The sequence below is a fragment of the Centrocercus urophasianus genome, unplaced genomic scaffold (genome assembly GCF_019232065.1).
Source record: "Centrocercus urophasianus isolate 14NV4802_14NV808 unplaced genomic scaffold, USGS_Curo_1.0 seq_12, whole genome shotgun sequence".
NCBI classification, from domain to species: Eukaryota; Metazoa; Chordata; class Aves; order Galliformes; family Phasianidae; genus Centrocercus; species Centrocercus urophasianus.
This window is the reverse complement of record NW_024884364.1, coordinates 927,576-944,561: the sequence shown is the minus strand read 5'-3', so window position 1 is coordinate 944,561 and position 16,986 is coordinate 927,576. Positions and strand designations below refer to the sequence as shown.

General features: G+C 42.9%; 1 protein-coding gene across 1 annotated transcript in view; it reads left to right on the top strand.

Annotated features, from left to right (window-relative positions):
• LOC122156280 (alpha-2-macroglobulin-like) overlaps positions 1–16,986 on the top strand; it is a 35,862-nt gene that overhangs the window by 14,980 nt on the left and 3,896 nt on the right. Inside the window, exons 11-29 of the mRNA XM_042810921.1 lie at positions 889–1,050; positions 1,337–1,564; positions 3,180–3,243; positions 4,475–4,617; positions 4,965–5,114; positions 5,314–5,484; positions 6,206–6,296; positions 7,763–7,859; positions 8,129–8,357; positions 8,631–8,757; positions 9,379–9,500; positions 11,157–11,208; positions 11,993–12,076; positions 12,510–12,686; positions 13,128–13,212; positions 14,364–14,520; positions 14,835–14,909; positions 15,639–15,804; positions 16,707–16,930. Of these exons, the coding sequence (XP_042666855.1) occupies positions 889–1,050; positions 1,337–1,564; positions 3,180–3,243; positions 4,475–4,617; positions 4,965–5,114; positions 5,314–5,484; positions 6,206–6,296; positions 7,763–7,859; positions 8,129–8,357; positions 8,631–8,757; positions 9,379–9,500; positions 11,157–11,208; positions 11,993–12,076; positions 12,510–12,686; positions 13,128–13,212; positions 14,364–14,520; positions 14,835–14,909; positions 15,639–15,804; positions 16,707–16,930 (2,604 nt within the window). The remainder of the gene's footprint in view (positions 1–888; positions 1,051–1,336; positions 1,565–3,179; positions 3,244–4,474; positions 4,618–4,964; positions 5,115–5,313; positions 5,485–6,205; positions 6,297–7,762; positions 7,860–8,128; positions 8,358–8,630; positions 8,758–9,378; positions 9,501–11,156; positions 11,209–11,992; positions 12,077–12,509; positions 12,687–13,127; positions 13,213–14,363; positions 14,521–14,834; positions 14,910–15,638; positions 15,805–16,706; positions 16,931–16,986) is intronic.

Here is a 16,986-nt window from a genome sequence, read left to right as displayed (position 1 = left end):
AAGTTGGCAGTCCATGGAACTGGAGTCTTTAACTCCCAGTTCTCTACATTATGTTATAACGTGGAATACTGATAAAAATCATAAAAACCATTAAAAAAACCAATCAAAAATCATAAAACCATGACACTGGTGTGTAATTTCATCAATTGGAATAGCAGTGTGTGCAGATGACATAACCTCCACAAAGGCAGCCAAATTATTGTCTGCCGGTGTACCTAAGAAACACTTGTCCCTGAACCTCCCTCCTGTCATCACAGTAAAGAATAGACAGTCTGTTGTTCTGTCATACAAGGATAACATCAGGGAGCAGTAAGCATGGGCCATTCCACAAGGAAAAGTTATCCAGGAGCAAAGCAGAGCAGGGATGTTAACAGTTTCAAGTTCCACCAACGGTCTAATGGTCACCAGGCAATATAAGGCAATAAGTCAGAGCTGAGCTCAAACAAGGAAGTCTTATCAACATGATGGGAACAGCAGGAGAAAGAGCTGAGTGTAGATCTAACCATGATGCAGGTTAGTCTAATGCTTTGGCAAGGCACAAGCCTAACTGAACTCAGAATTCCTGGACTAAGAGGCAGGTGATATGTGGTGGATGTCATCAAAGAGGCTGAACGAAACAATTCAAACTGGCATAGAAAATCAAGGTGCTAATAAATGAGTTCCATGGGATGATTGATTGTTTGATTGATGATTAGATTGTTTGCTGATGAAGATCTGCTATCTCAAACAACTTAGGACTCACCATGTGCATTTCCACATTCTTCTATTTTGTTCTTCTCCATAAGAAACATCTAGCCTGGCAAAGAAGAAGAGGGGGAGGGGTTTTTAGAACTTAGGAATTATTTCTGTTTCTAGCTTAAAACCTGAAGTTTGCTTTTGCTTTACTAGGTGAAGCTGGTAGATGGTAATGATGTTCCCATTGCCAATGAAACCATCAGGATTTCTGTGAATGGAGACATATACAAAGGCAATTACACTACAGATGAGCAGGGACTATCCTGGTTTTCCATTGATACTACTACGTTCACAGAAGCCTCCCTGGAAATCCGAGTGAGTGACAGAGACAGGGCAAGGGCCTGTCTCTGTCTTTTTTGTTCAGCAGAGGAAATACGTTTACATAAGTCATCAGCCTTTCTTCCAAAAAGGAGATTAAGCAAGATTTTTTGGCAGGTCACCTCCCTTCTCTGTCTCCTGTGCATGTTTTTCTATGTATCTTTTTCTTTACCTTCATCTAAGAATGAGAGATACAGAATGTAGCCAGAGTTTACCCATGGATATTCATGTGACTTGTTACCTGGTTTTAGTCAGCTGTGAATTTTTTATTCTTCTTTATCAGGCTGAATATAAACCTGAACTGAACTGTTATGTCAGTGACTGGATCACGCCTTCACATGAGCATGCCATGCGTAGAATAAGTCGGTTTTACTCCCCCAGTAAGAGCTTCCTCAAAATTGAGCCCAAGTTGGAGACGTTAAGTTGTGGCTCCTCTGCAGAGATCCAGGTGCACTATATCTTCACACCAGAAGTTATTGAACAGCAGGGGAAAATTATCATTTACTATTTGGTAAGAATTGTTTGTGGTTACTTTGATCCATGTCCATAGTGACCATATCATTGCTAGGTGATTAGTCCTTAGCCAGTTACAGTGGGGGGAGCTTGAAACTGAAAGTATGACCAGTAGCAGTTGGACTTAAACAAATTTCCATAATGTTTCCCATGTTGTCTTCCATTTTTTGACTTGGGTAGGTTGCCTGTGTTTGCTTAAGAACAGATGAGAGACAAAATGTTGATGTACAAAATATTTTCAAGACTCTCATTTCTTAATACTCTCCTATCCCATTCCACATTCTGGTTCCTAAACGGTTACAGCTCAGAAATTAGCATTCTACGAGAAGATGAAAGATGATCTGGAAACCTGTTTCCTTCTCAGTCTTTTGGTAGATACCTGGCCACTGAAACTAAATTAAAACCTCTAGCTACAGAATTGGAAAAGCTTGATAAATTTAGAGTCTTTCTTTTTTTTTTTTTTTTTTTTTTTTTTCCGTAGATCAATCAGTGATGGAAAGTTCAGGATACCAAGGCCACTGGAACAAATTGTAATATGCCTGTATTGAGGGCAGAGAAGATAAACTAATTCAGCTGTGACTGAACAATGGTCCATGACTTGTGCTTGGGAAAAGAGAAAGAATCAAGTGAACACTCAGATAGTATTTCTTTCCCCCTAATTTTTTTTCCTGGCTATTTCATTTAGTGATACTAACAGAAGAGATGAGATTTCTTCTAGCTATGCAGATCTAGAAGAAATCAGGGGAATAGACATAAAAAAACAGAAAGGGAATAGAAAACTGTGGTAGACATATCCATGTGATATGTCAAGACTGTTAACCATAAATTGAAACATAGGATTCCTGTTTATCCTAGTAGCTTGGGAAAGATTATCTTAATTGGAGCAGGTAAGCAGTCAGGAAACTTACATTTTATAGCCACACCTTGAAATTAAAATACAGTGTCATAGCATTATTATGCAGTATTATGCAGTAATATGCAGTATTATAATACGCAGTATTATGACACAGATATCTCCCATAGAGTATAGGAGTGTGAAGTAATTGTATAAAGAGCATTTGGGGTTGTAGAAAGGAAAGTATTCCTTGAAATGAGAAAATTGCAGGCAGCATTCAGAATGTTTTAAGTCTGGCTTCAGGTACTTTATTCAAGTACTTGTTGTTTACAGCCTGTGTTCTTCTATTCAAACTCTGTGTGAGTTATGGAAATAATTCTGATTCATTTTTTCTCTATTGTGTTTCACAAAGCAAATGAGAGTAAAGTGAGGACAATCTTTGGTCATCAGTCTGTTCAAAAATGTTAGAAAAGTGCACATCAACCCACAAACCTTTGTGAGTTCAGAGGCAAAGTGCATTTTAACTTGAAATATACATGTAATGTGTACAAAAGGGAAACTGGATCTGACTAATGAGGAAACACTGGTCTTTCAAGGAGCGAACATTTCTGGCTTAAAAAACTTAGTAAATTTGAGTCTGACTCTTGCTTAATGTCTTCTTCGCTCCCAGTTACTACTATTCGTATTCACATATCCTACAGCTTACCCAGTGAACATTCATTTTTCTTCCCTTCATCACCACCAGCAGTGATTATGGAAATCTTTCTCTGTTACATAGGTGATGGCCAAGGGCAGTATTATGTTAGCAGACACCTATGATCTGACTGTGGATCCTGGAAATGGTGAGTAGAAATATGGATTTTTAGCATCTACTGTGAGATGAGGGTAGGAGGATATAGAGAAATTATTTCAGTTCAAACATTTTAAAAAACTGAAGAACGTTGTGAAATTAAATTCTTCTTAGATTAAGTAGTTTGAATTGGTTTTGTTTTGTCTGAATTCTTTCTGTTGCTATGCTTTTGACCAAAATATTTTAGAAGATATAACAGAAAATACACACAATTTTTTTTCTCAATGCTTTCCTGCTGACCGATGTAAACAATTCTGATTGTGAGTACTTGTCAATGTTGTAAGGTTCACAGGTGAGTTGGAAGATGTCTCTTTTTCCTTCTGTCTCTCTTTTTAATTTATCTTTGAGGATGTTATTTCTCTCTTATAATTGTGAAAACATGTATATATGTATGTTCCAACCAAGGTATGTAATTCTGTACACATAAATGTCCATGGATTACACATTTGAGTGATTGAGACTGTCTGTGTTGCATCTTTAAAAGTCTTTTGACAATGAGACCAGGGAAACCATTTTGGAAGTTTATGAGGATTTGCACCATAGTGGGAATAAACTGTATACAGAACTAAAAGATCTTGGTTGCTACAGGACATGATGTTGCGAGAGGGTGTTAGAAAACTCTGCTTCCCCACTAGTTGTAGTAACTAAACTAACACCCTGACTCATACCAAGAGACTTTCTATCACCTTCATACAAACTGTGAAATAAAACTCAGGCCCACCTAGAAAGATCCTTTCAATATAAAGGAGCACTTCCCACAGTAGCTGGGGTAAAAGTTTGGTGTTCAGCTAAATATTAGCTTAGGAATAACTTTGAGGAGTTTTTCTTTCAATCATACTGCAGCCTTGACTGCTACTGCATGCTACAACTCTCCCTAATTTCTATGTATGTTCTTTTTTGGTCATCTATTGTTTTGTAGACTGCAGAAGATCTTAGAGCTTGAGGAACAAAGGGGCTAGGAACATTAGGAGGTAATGCCAGATGATAGCTGGAGAAGATGAGAGGATCCAGAGGGCATGTTGAGACCCACAAAACATCTAATTTGGCTATTACGTAATCACTATCACAACTGAATGCAGATGTCTTCAGCAATAAGCATGGACTTCAGTCATGCAGACTTCATGCCCCTCCTAACTAAAGTTGTGAACTTCTTTATATCAAGAAGACAAATATATAGGCTGGAACATCTTGTTATATAGCTTAATATTTCTTCTTTCTTTCAGCTTATGGGATATTCCAGTTGATCTTACCTGTTGATGTGACAATTGCTCCCCTGGCACAAATGCTTGTGTATACCACTTCACCCAGTGGAGAAGTCATTGCTAGTACAGGAGAATTCCGGGTTGAAAGTTGCCTTTTCAATAAAGTAAGTAAAAATCAGCGTTTCTGTTTCTTCATGGCCATACGTTCAGTTATTAATACCATCATGGAGGCAGAATTCACAATGGGTTCATGAAATTGTCTCATCAGACACTGACTGAGGTTTAGTAACTTATATTCAGAATAGGTTACAAAGCCATAACTGCAAAAATGAAGGAAAACATAATAACAAAGATAACTGCTAGTCATTATGAATCACACTAGTAAAAGCTGAATACATTAGAAGAGTTGTAGAGCACTAGCAGAACTCAATTCACAAAGCTAGATACTTCAGTATCTAAGAGCGTGTAACAGCATCTGGAAAACTGGCTACTTTAACTTCTGGTGTTGCAGGTCAGCTTGAGTTTTGTACCCGAGGAAGAACTTCCTGCCTCCAACACAAGCCTGAAACTCCATTCTTCACCAAGGTCCCTGTGTGCCCTCCGTGCTGTGGACAGGAGCGTCCTCCTCATGAAGCCTGAAGATGAACTCTCTCCCAACTCCGTAAGTCTTTGCTGTTTCTAGTAGTAAGTAATAAAAAAATTGACTAGGTACTTATTAACACCAGGATGGATACCAGGCCATGTATGGCATTCACCATAACTGGTTTTAGTAGCCGTGTTCTATCACTGGACTGTTAGTTTCTGTGTCCCTGTGAGGGCTAACTTGCCACGTTTTTACCTGGTTGTTTGTATTTTCCAAGGTGTATAACCTTCTCCCACTCAAGGAACTCCGGGGCTATAGCTTCAAGGACTACTACTTGGAAGAAGAAGATGTAAACCCCTGTGTGTCACTTGACAACATATTACTGAATGGATTCACCTATGTACCCATTTCTCCTGATGGTGAAGGTGATGTTTATGAAATTCTCAAAGTAAGCACCAGAATTTGATTTTTTTTTATTTCTTTTTAGAATACAGCATCCTTTACTTTTCTTCCCCATCTTGAAGGTCTTTTTGAATGAAGTTTGCTGTGAGCTTGCTAATCTGTGTATGCAAGACAACAGCCAGGCCCAGTCCCTGCCTCTGTATAGCCCATTGCTGGTACCTAAGTGCTCCTCTGAGCCATTAAAACCTTTAAAACTCCATTAAAAAACCATTAAAACTCCTCAGTGCTAGGGCAGAAGCTGGTGAATAGGCTCAAATAAGGAAACAGTCGTGAGTACTGGCCTAATACCAGAAATCCCTTCCTCAGTCATGCAAGTTCTCTGTTTGGTGTAGATAGTGGCTTAATAAAGTTCTGGTTACTGTAATAACCCACTAAAAAAAAAAAAATCTGAAGAGTCCTGCTTGTAATTTTTTTGCGTACTTTCAATTCAATGTGCTTTTCACACATCATTTTCACCAAGACAGATGTCCCCGAGGTAGACTATGGTCTTCGAAGCTTTTCATCTAATCATGTCAGGATTTAGCCTTGGGATGAATATATCATGATAAAGCTTCAATAATGTGGGTTGAACCAGTCTACTTAGCATTTATATACAAGCCTTTACTGTTCTGACCAATTCCAGATACATCTATGCTTGGCATATTAAAAATAGCTTAATTTCAAAAGCTTATTTGCTTTTTTATTGTTCTTTCTTTTTTGTTTAACAGCTAATAGGCTTAAAAGTCTTCACTAGCAACAAGATCCATAAACCTGAAGTCTGCCAGCATTACACAGCACATATGATGGAAAGGAGTTACAGTGGTTCTAGTAAGAAGACCTGCTTCATTTTATCTCCAAACAACTACCTAAAATTTACCATCATGCTCCTTCCTTCGCCTCTACTTCTTTGAATACTAATTACACTAGAACAATCAAACATTGTACTAAGATATGTCAGCCTAATTCAGTATCACTTCCTTCGGGATTCAGTCCTGAAATATGAAACTGATACACCTTATCTTCACCTAAAAAGAAATATCTGGTTAACACTGTGTGCTCAGTGAATCACATGCCAAGCTCTACAGCAAGGATCCCGTAGATGCTAAGACCATCCATCTACATTGGATAGACTGCCAAGCATGAAGAGTAGGCTTTATTCCACCAAATCAGGGTTTACCTATAGCAACCTAAACAGTGACAGTCTCTACTTCAAGGTAGTTACATTCCAGCAATTACTAGGGAAATAACTATGGCACAAGTAGGCCAAGGTGATGAGAAGGTGATATGAATTTGTGGGCTGATGTGTTGCGCTGAGGGTGGGAAAACTCTGTTCTGTTCCCAGTTTTCCCATTCATATGATTTAAAGAGTCTGTGTAGGTCATTTCACTTCTTTGCAGCATCAGTGACTGTAAAGACAAAAAAAAAAACATTACTTTTTTTCCTAAATGACTGATTTTTTCCATTTTTTCCTAAATAACTAGATTGTGAGATTTTTATTTATTTATTTACTTATTTTTGTGGTACAGTAGCTCAGCTAATATTACAAACAATAGCCTTTAGTCTTGAGGAAGCTCCTAGTCATAACAGATCTGATCTTCTGTTTTGAAACGCCAGATCTGTCTTCAGAACACGGCCTGAGACTACTGTGCACTATGAAAGGGTGTAGAGACTTCAAAGACTGATGGAAAGCCTTTCATAAGGCACATCACTGTGAAACAATGTCAGAATTGGTCTCCCTACTCTGGAACTCTGGAAGGATAAGTGCAACTGCAGTTTCTGGCCATGTATAAATACAATCCGCTAAATGAAATTTGTTAAGCTATATGCAACCATAATATCTGGAGGCAGTGAGTTCCACATTTGACTTCTTTAGTGCAACAGAAAAGTACCCTCAGTAGCCATTGTTACAACATTTGGTGTTCCTGGATTTGCTGGCAGTGGAATTAGAATGATCAACCCCTGTAAGAGAAGAAGCTTTAGAAAACATGAAATATTGAAATGACAAAAGAACAATACATTTGTTTCCAATGAGCAGTTGATGTGAGGATAAGAATGTAATACAGGGAATGCTGTATTCAGTTCCAACAAAGAGGCAGCTCACAGTTTGAATCTGTGAGTCTTCCCATGATCAAATTATTCAAGTTGTTCTTTCAATGTTATAATTCTATTAAAAAATAACCACTAACTGGAAGCAATGTATCCTCCTTGATTAGAATGGAGTTTGACTTATCATTTCCTGTAACAAATTTTTTTAGTCAGTGCCTCACAACTCCTTGATGATTCAGACTATGCAATGTTAAAACAGACGGATGCTGGCAGTCCTGTGGAGACCATCCGGAAGTACTTCCCTGAGACATGGATTTGGGACGTATTTTCAGTGAAGTAAGTGTTTATGGGAACTGGGGCAAAACTTCAGAAGATAGTTAAGCTTCTGTAAAAGTGTCAATATTTTGGTGAGCGGATATTTTAGTAGACAGAGGGATTGCTCAAGAATGCTAAGTACAGAATGTTTTGGGAAGATCTGCAAAACACAGTGCCCATATACTAACTGGACAGGAATTTGCTGTGAGTAGTGGCTGTTCATTAGGCTGAGGAAAAAAAATAGATGATCTCCAGAATATGACTGAAACCCTGCTCTCTGTCCCTACCAGCTCTGAGGGAAATGCTGAAGTAGAAGTGACCATTCCTGACACCATCACTGAATGGAAAGCCAGTGCGTTCTGCATGTCCCCAGACACAGGCTTTGGCCTGTCACCAACAGTGTCCCTCAGAGCCTTCCAGCCTTTCTTTGTAGAGCTCACCCTACCTTACTCTGTAGTGCGTGGTGAGGCCTTCACGCTGAAAGCCACTGTTTTCAACTACCTGACAGCCTGCATCAGAGTAAGGAAGACTGAAATCCTTCTCCATACCTGTACCTGCTTGCATGCTCTTTGCCTACACCTAGCCTTCTTTCTTATCTCTGAGTAGCCTTGGGCCGCTTCCTCCCTGAAATTCTTACGTTACACCTTCAACGTGCTTGAAATGCCCGCGTACAACTCCAGCTTCCTGCTCCTTTGCTGCAGAAGAAATAGACATTGCTAATTTTTCCTAGCTCTCTGTCTTCTCCCTTTCTCTCAAGACCATTCCTTGATTACACCTCTCTACAAATGGCAGGTCAGGGTGATTCTGGCTCAGTCTACTCAATTTCTGGCTACTGCGGTGGAAAAGGAGGAAGACTCTCATTGTCTCTGTGAGAACGGGAGGAAAACAGTGGCTTGGCTGGTGACTCCCAAATCTCTAGGTAAAAGTCAAAGAATGCTGAAAGCTGCAGGAAGGAATTCTCTGTGCTGTTCTCCCATTTTGGTATCCGAAGTTAGAGCAACAGTTTCCTGGAAAATACTGCAGCTGTGTGTGTCATCTGAGGTTATGCGGGACGTAAAGCCTGGTAGACTCCACGGCCGTGTCTAGCACTAAAAGAAACATCATCAAATCTTACTGCCCCTGGGCAACATCTTCTGAAGCTATAGGCATTGCTGGCTGGCTGGCAAGGACATTTTGTCAGCCCCATCCCTCCCAGAGATTAGACAGTTGCCCTATGAGACCCTCACAGTTTGCTTTTGCTGTTGCTGCATGTTGTGGTAGCAGTCACGGTGTGCATGCAGAGTAGCAGACTGCTGAACAGCTTTGGCACCACTATGGTGCTCTTAAGTTCTGGTGAATAAAAGCACCAAAACAGAGTCACCTTTCAATGGCAGTGCAGCTCAGCTGCTCCAGGATTCATTCTGATGTGAATAGCTAAGCTTCCACGGGAAAGAAGCTGGCCCCATCTGCGACGGACCTCTAGGCTGAAAACTCCCAGGAATGGCAGCAACTCCTGCTGCATGGTGCCGCTAGGCAGGACTGACTGATTTGTTTCCTCCAGGGCTGGTGGAGTTCTTGGTGAGCACTGAGGCCCTGCAGAACCAGCAGCCATGCGGAAACACCGTAGTGGAGACCCCTGAGAAAGGGCGGAAGGACACGGTCATCAGGCAGCTGCTGGTGGAGGTATGCAGGCTGTGGGCAGCAGGCTGCAGTGACTCACAAGCTAGACACATTTAACAGAGCTCGGGGTGATGAGCACACGGTGCCATTGAAACTGTGGTCTTCCATTATACTTGACTAGAATGCACAAAGTCTGCACGTTAACAGCTGTGCAGTGCATCTCCTTCTACTCTCTATTTTAAAACTTCCCCATCCTCTACTGTAAAGACTCCTAGTCCAATTCACCCTTCCCTATATCTGCTTCATGTTACCTCCTATTTCAGGACGCTGTCTTTACAGCTTTACCCAGTAGGTCTGCCCGTCAGCACGTGCTGTCTCTCTGCTAGTCGAGTAGCCAAGCAAACTGCCTGTTATGCTGCGTGTTACACACCTTTGGTCTGGCACCAGGGTGAAGGTGGGGAATTCAAAGTACCTGTGGGAGTTAGATGCCTGTATAAAGGTCCCCCTCCCAAACTCTACATATTAAAACAGTCCGTGAGAACGTGTTACAGTTTTACAGCTTATCTGTTTTCCACGGCTGATACTAGGTGGTATGGAATGAAACATGATGTGGCAGTTAGTTCTGTACAGTTTGTTATAGGAAAATGCTACGTGGATTGTTCCACAATGAATGCCTCCAGTTTAATTTCATGGAAACTACAACAGGCACGAAAGAACAGTAGCACAGCCTGATAGAGCAAATGCTCACCTACGAAATACTGTTTTTCAACATAGTCGCCACCAGTAGCTGTGCATTTTTGCCAGCAATTAAGTGCATGCAGCACTTATAAAAATCTTGCCTGCATTCCACGCTTCAAAAAATCTTGCTGACATGTTAGCACAGTGAGGCGGTGGGTGGCTTGGTCTCCGTAAATGTTCTGCAGGCACCAATGAATGTCAGTGGGTGCGATTTTTTCTGTTCAGATGCACACCATTTCTTCGTACGCCATGACTTCCATGTCAGATGTCATTTTTCACATTGCTTCTCCGTAGTCACGTGTTGCATGGCAGCAAAATGTAATGGAATACTGATGGGAAAATTCAGCCTCTCCTGCCATACCTCCCACATCCTGACATGATAAAATAGGAGGCATTACTTTTGGAGCAGACCCCACGGATTATTATGCCGAGTGCCGTAACTTGACAGCGGTACCTGATGTTCTTTTCTCGTGAAACAGCCTCTCGTGCCACTTGCCTGTGTTGCATCAAGTGCGTCACCAGATACCATCGCGCCCATTTCCCCTTTCTATTCTCAACAGATCTTTTTCCTCCAGTGTCTGCAACTTATGATCAATAGCCCTGCAGACGGCTTCTGAGCGGCCCTCTAGGGGTGCTGTGAACTTCTGCTAACAAAAGCACTCGCTGTAATGCTGCAGCCCTTTTGTTACAAGGATGCAGGAGCCTCACTGCATACAGTAGTTGCAGGTCACCCTCGTGATGGTCCTGCAGTGTTGTTGCTCTTCTTTTCCTGTTCTTTCCAATAATTTAGGAGTATGACTGTTTTACTTGCATTGATATTTCAGAGTCCTTTCTCTATATTACAGGGAGTGTTTGTCACTGCCTCTCCTTCTCCTGTTTGTTCACTTTTCACTTACTTGCTCCTCTTTCCTTGTTAGGCATCCCTCTGTCTGTATGCTCAATAATTTCTCACCTCTCTTGTTTTCTTTCATTCCACCCAAGCCTGAAGGAGTTGAGAAGGAAACTGTTCAGAACTCTGTGCTCTGTTTGAAAGGTAAGGCCCTCCCTCCCTGCCCACCATTTGTTTCTGTGTGGGTGATGAGTGGGACATGCCTGGAGGAAGAAGACAGCGCTGCCTCTACCGCTTTCCAGGTTGGCTGATATTTTACAAATATCATTCTACAAGTGGTGATAAGGGGCAATGAGACAAGATGTCGTTCTCTGAGTAAACTGCCATGTTATTCAAACTTCTTCAAAACTTATTCACGCCAGATGTTGCTGGGAGAGTCTTACATGAATGGCTAGTGAATGAGTTCTGTAGTTTGTAAAATACACAAACGGGGAAGTTTGTGCTTGTACCACTTGCATTTTTTTTACGTGAATTCATTTTTCATTATATAGCTTGCAACAATTATTTCTAGTATATTTTAGTAGTACTTGTAGTACTCCTAGTTTCACCAAGGACAAGTCCTGGATGACCAACCCTCTGTGGCCTTCCTATGATGGCACAACTGCCCAGAAAGATGTGGTGTGCGCCCCGTTCCTGGAGACATTCAAGGTCAGCCCAGACCAGACTCTGAGCGACCTGGCAGAGCTGTAGGTGTCCCTGTTTGTTGCAGGGGAGTTGGACTGGACGACCTTTAAAGATCCCTTCCAACTCAGACGCTTGTATGATTGTAGATAATCAGAACAGGACCCTTCACTTGGGGCCCAGAGACATCTTTATGTATAGCAAGGGATGAAGGGAAGAGGAAACTTTTCTGATGTTCCACTGAAGGCCCTGCCCCTTCCTTTAAGCTTGGGTCTACATTGAAGCTGTTTCATCTTGTTTCTCTCAGGAGAGTCTGTGAAAGAGAAGTTTTCTCTGTTGCTTCCCTCAAATGTGGTCCAAGACTCAGGCAGAGCATATTTCTCAGTGCTAGGTGAGTGATCGGCCTGGGAAGGATCTGCTGGGAGAAAGAAACGTGCTGTTTCTGCCCATCTGCATGACTGTGTTCGCCTCCTAGCTCTCACACAGATTCTTCTCCTGGTTCCAAGCACACTTCGTTCCTGCCTTTCCTCTCTTCTGTCTCAAGTGCTTTCCCTTTCAATTCTGTTTCGTTTGTTGCTCTTTCTGCATCTCATTCTGTCCGGGTTTCTCCGCTAGTGATCTATCCGTTGACTTACCACCCTCCTTTTTTTTCATTGTTGTGCTCTGTGTGTCATTCCAGGATTGTTATCAATACAGATTTTTCTGCCAGATATTTCTGCCAGATATTCTGCCATCTCCTCCTTCTGTTTTTCTGTAGATCCCTCTGATTTTGGCAGCTAACGCTGAATTTCATTAATATCCCTCTTGTATTCCCTGTTCCTTAGGCGATCTCATGGGCACCGCCATGCAGAACCTGCACCAGCTACTCCAGATGCCATTTGGTTGTGGCGAACAGAACATGGTCTTGTTTGCACCCAACGTCTATGTCCTGGACTATCTGAACAAGACAGGACAGCTGAGTGAGGAGGTCAAATCCAAGGCCATTGGATACTTAGTGAGCGGTGAGTTGAGCGGGACTTTTGCTTCTGCTCTGAACTTTTTCAGAACTTGTCTGGCTTGTTTCTGTCACATGCTGACCAGATACAGCTTGTCTCTTACTCAGATGGTCTCTTCTGTATGCCAGGGAAGTCTTTCCCATGTCCTTTTTCTATTCTCTGTTTCTTATGCATTCAAGAACCTCGTCATTTCACCCACTTTTCTCTGCTCCTTAACGGAACTGGAATGCAGTGCACCGATACCAGGTGACCTGCTGCAGCGGCTTGTCCATTGCTGTTAATGTGTCTCCTGCCCGCCTTCTGAAGAAAGGCAGATACTGCATCTCTTGCAGTATAAGCAGTATATGGAGGTGGGGTTGTATGTGCTAGGATAGGACTAACCTGTTTCTCTGTTTTGCTGTCGCTGATGAAGCTTTTTTTTTTTTTTTTTTTTTTTAAACTCTGCAGGTTATCAGAGGCAGATGAACTACAAGCACCCAGATGGCTCTTACAGTACCTTTGGACCACGTTACGGCCAACGGGGGAACACCTGGTGAGATTTCAGTGTCATCTGCTCCTCTTCCACATGCTCTCTTTCTCAGCTACGCAGCTATGACAAATACCACCTGATGGTAAATAAGAAATGTAGTTGTAGACCAGTGGACTTTTCAGAGCTGCTGTGGGCCCTGTGCTGCCTCTTAAGTGAGGAAAGAGGCTGCATCAGCCAGTTATGTAGCTGAAGCATCTCCTCCCACCTTGCAGCTACGAGGACTATGATGGACGAGAAAGACAGACAAAAACAAAGTGGGAAAGGAGGGAGAAGGGATTTCACATCCCAAATGAAGAAAGCTGAAGAGTTGCAGTGGCAGCTCTTCCAGAGTAGGATCTGCTGAGAACTGCTGGGAAAAGTATTTTCGTAAAGGACAATAATCCAAAAGCAGTGCTGTATGGTTATCTTCCAAATGCGTTTGTTACCAAACAAAAGACAGCCTGGAGGAGAGGGTGTGTTGCCAGTGTGATTTACTGCAAAGCTCTGAGTTACTCCAGCATGTTGTTACCATGCATTTTCAGCTTTAGGTAAGGGTAAGAATGGATGCTTTCATCACCTTGCTTTTGGACTCTGAAACAGTACTTGTGCCCTGGGAGTAATTGGCCTCTCTACATGCCTAGTTTTTTAGCTTTTTTCCCCGTAACTGCTATGTAAAAGCTCTTCTAGCGTGTTATACTTTATCCACAGTTTTACTGACATCTCTTGGGAATTCTGGGGGGCCCCTGAGACATGGCTATCTGGAGAGAGAGTCCTGCCAGCAGACCATAAGCTTCTGTGGATTGATTCTTTCTTGTTATTCTGATTCTTACTCTCATACAGATGTTGAGCTAATCGGCATGCAATACTCTACCGTTTTCCAAAGACATTTGTTTGGATACACATTAACAACCCGAAGTCCTCAAAAGGGTAGCCTCAATGCAGCAGGATCATAGGGTTATATGGGCCAAGAGGCAGAAAAGAAAGCAAGGCAAGAAGCAGATTCTTTTTTTGGCAGATTCTTTGTGGTGAAGGCGTACTTCGTGTCTGACTAATTGACCTGCAGATCTCCAAGCCGCTTTTCCTTCTTCCAGACAAGTGAAGTGCACATGTGCTCTGTCACCTGGCATGGGCAGCAGGCCTGCACAAGCCCTCTCACTGTTCTGTCTCCCTTACAGGCTCACAGCCTTTGTCCTGAAGTCCTTTGCCCAGGCCCGGTCTTACGTCTTCATAGATGAAAAGCACATCCAGGATGCTTTGATCTGGCTCAGTCAAAATCAGAAGGAGAATGGCTGCTTCCGCAGCTCTGGGATGCTCCTGAACAATGCCATGAAGGTAGCATAGCTGGATCTTAGTGAGGCTGGCACTTGACTCTAAATCAGATGGCTGCAGCTGAGCTTCTTGAGCACACAGGCCCTTGGGGAATTCCCATGTCAATGGCAAGAACTAAAAAGCCAGAGGCCGTTTTGTGTGACTGCCATGACAAGAAGGAGAACAAGGCAATCCATAAACGGCACAATATGAGCATCAGTGGGGAGGACACGAGCTAAGGGGCTACAATACAGAATCAAGTATACCCATAGAAATGGTAGAAAAATGACTTTGAGAAGATGTGTGGAGTAAGCACCTAATTTTACGTTTCCCTGCAGGGTGGAGTGAACAATGAGGTAACACTGACAGCCTACATCACTATTGCACTGCTGGAGATTCCTCTGCCTGTAACTGTATGTGTCACCTGAGTCACAGACGGTACTAACCTGCCCCACTAGCCTCCTATAGATAATTAGGCCCCTTTATATTTTGAAAGAAGAAATTCTATCTGGATATACTTTCTTTCTTTTCAAGTCCAAGATGGACTGACGCTTTTTCTCCACTTTCCTCCCCTGTCCAGTACTGTCTCTTATGCAAACATTTCACTTCATCTTCCCCTAAGTTCATTTCTGGGGTATCTTGCTTTTGCTCATTGTAAAGAGTACTCCGTGGATTCACAGTGAGTTAAATAACATTTAAATTTCAGAAATGACCCAGATAGGTTTTTTACATCTGTAAGAAAAACTCCTTTTGTGTCAGAATTGTACGTGCCTGTTAGACGACCTGTATGGGCTTACTGTGTTGATGCAACGCACCGTCAGGCAGCGAATACTTCCATAGGCAGAAGAATATTGGACCTTGCTTCAAACTTTCAATGCAAAATCACTGAACTGCTCACAAAAATCATTGTAACAAGATATTTCAGAGAAAAGAAAGGTACAGAATAAAGAACACTCTTTGGTTACTCATATGTCACATAAGGAAGCAGACCTGGAGGGAAAGGAAAAGACAGTGGTACAATATATATCAGACAGTGTGCTAGGGTTGTAAAGGGACCGTGGGTACCATACAGTTCCTGTTGTTCTGAGATGGACTTCAGTATGACGTCTTGCTGCCTGGTCTTAGTGTCTCCATCTCCCCAGCACTCGGTGGTGCGCAATGCTCTGTTCTGCCTGGAAACGGCAGGAAATGGGGAAGAAAACCACGTGTACACCAAGGCACTGCTGGCATATGCCTTTGCCCTGGCAGGGAAGGAGGAGAAGAGGAAGGCGTTCCTTGGCTCACTTGAAAAGGAAGCCGTCCAAAAGGGTGAGAGCTCTTGGTGGGACATTGCTTTCTTCCATCCCACAGATCTTACCTCTACCTCTGATAAAATGGCTTTTGTTGGTGGGGAAATGGGAGCATGGAACGGCTTCTGTGGATGGGGAAAGCTGTAGGGAGAGGAAATGCTTGTGCAGTGTGGTTGTGTTTTTGACGGCTCATCGTGGGTGCCCCGTCCTACCCCTCTGTTCTGAGGGATTCGTCTGGAGGCACCCCTCACCATTCCCGTTGGTGATGAACAAAAGGGTGGCTCTGCTAATGCCTCATGTCAGTCTACTCCTCCTGTCATCGCAGGCACTGCTTTAACAAAGTCTTAGCAATGTTTATAGCCGCTCCTTCCTTCCAGCAGACACGCTCAACACAGAACAAAGCTTACCCCTCACAGCGTGAGGGATGATACATCAGAGAAGAGATGGAAGTGCTGAGACAGAATGGGTCATTTCAGAGGTCCTAGCATAAGCACTGAGTCTTCCAGGAAACTGTGTCAAGACTCAGAACCATTCTGGTAAAGTCAGCCTGGATGGTCCGTTTGCCCAAATGTTGTCCAGCAGGGTTGCGAAGGAAGTACCACTTCTCAAAACGGGGCAGTGTGCCAGCCTGGTGTTCTTCTTAGGTCTCTGTCTCCTTTAGGTGTCCAAACGTGTAAATGTGTCTGTCAATCTGGAGTTTAAGTGAAAGTGGCATCCAGGCCCAGGAACCTCGGCACTCTTAGACTAGTTGTAAACACGCATCGAGTGTGGGGCTATCTAACCCTTCCCACTTCATCCTATAGGACAGGTACATGCCAGGGGCTCTCTCCTCCTCGCTGGCAGCAGGTCAGTAACTCCCTTGCAAGAAACTGCTACTAATTCCTTGCTGTCTTCTCTACATGTACCCTGCCTCCTGTGAAGATGGGTCTGTTCACTGGCAGCGGCCTGGGAAAGAGCCAGAGGCTGATCTCCCGTACTACCGCTATAAAGCTCCCTCTGCTGAAGTGGAGATGACAGCCTATGTGCTCCTTGCTCACCTCACCACGCAGCCAGCACCTTCGCAGGAGGAGCTGTCACTCGCATCTCGTATTGCAAAGTGGATCATTGGTCAGCAGAATCCCAACGGAGGCTTCTCCTCCACCCAGGTGAGCAGCAGTTTCCCTCCTGTGGCCTCCCATATCAATATCAGGAGAGTGCCAGA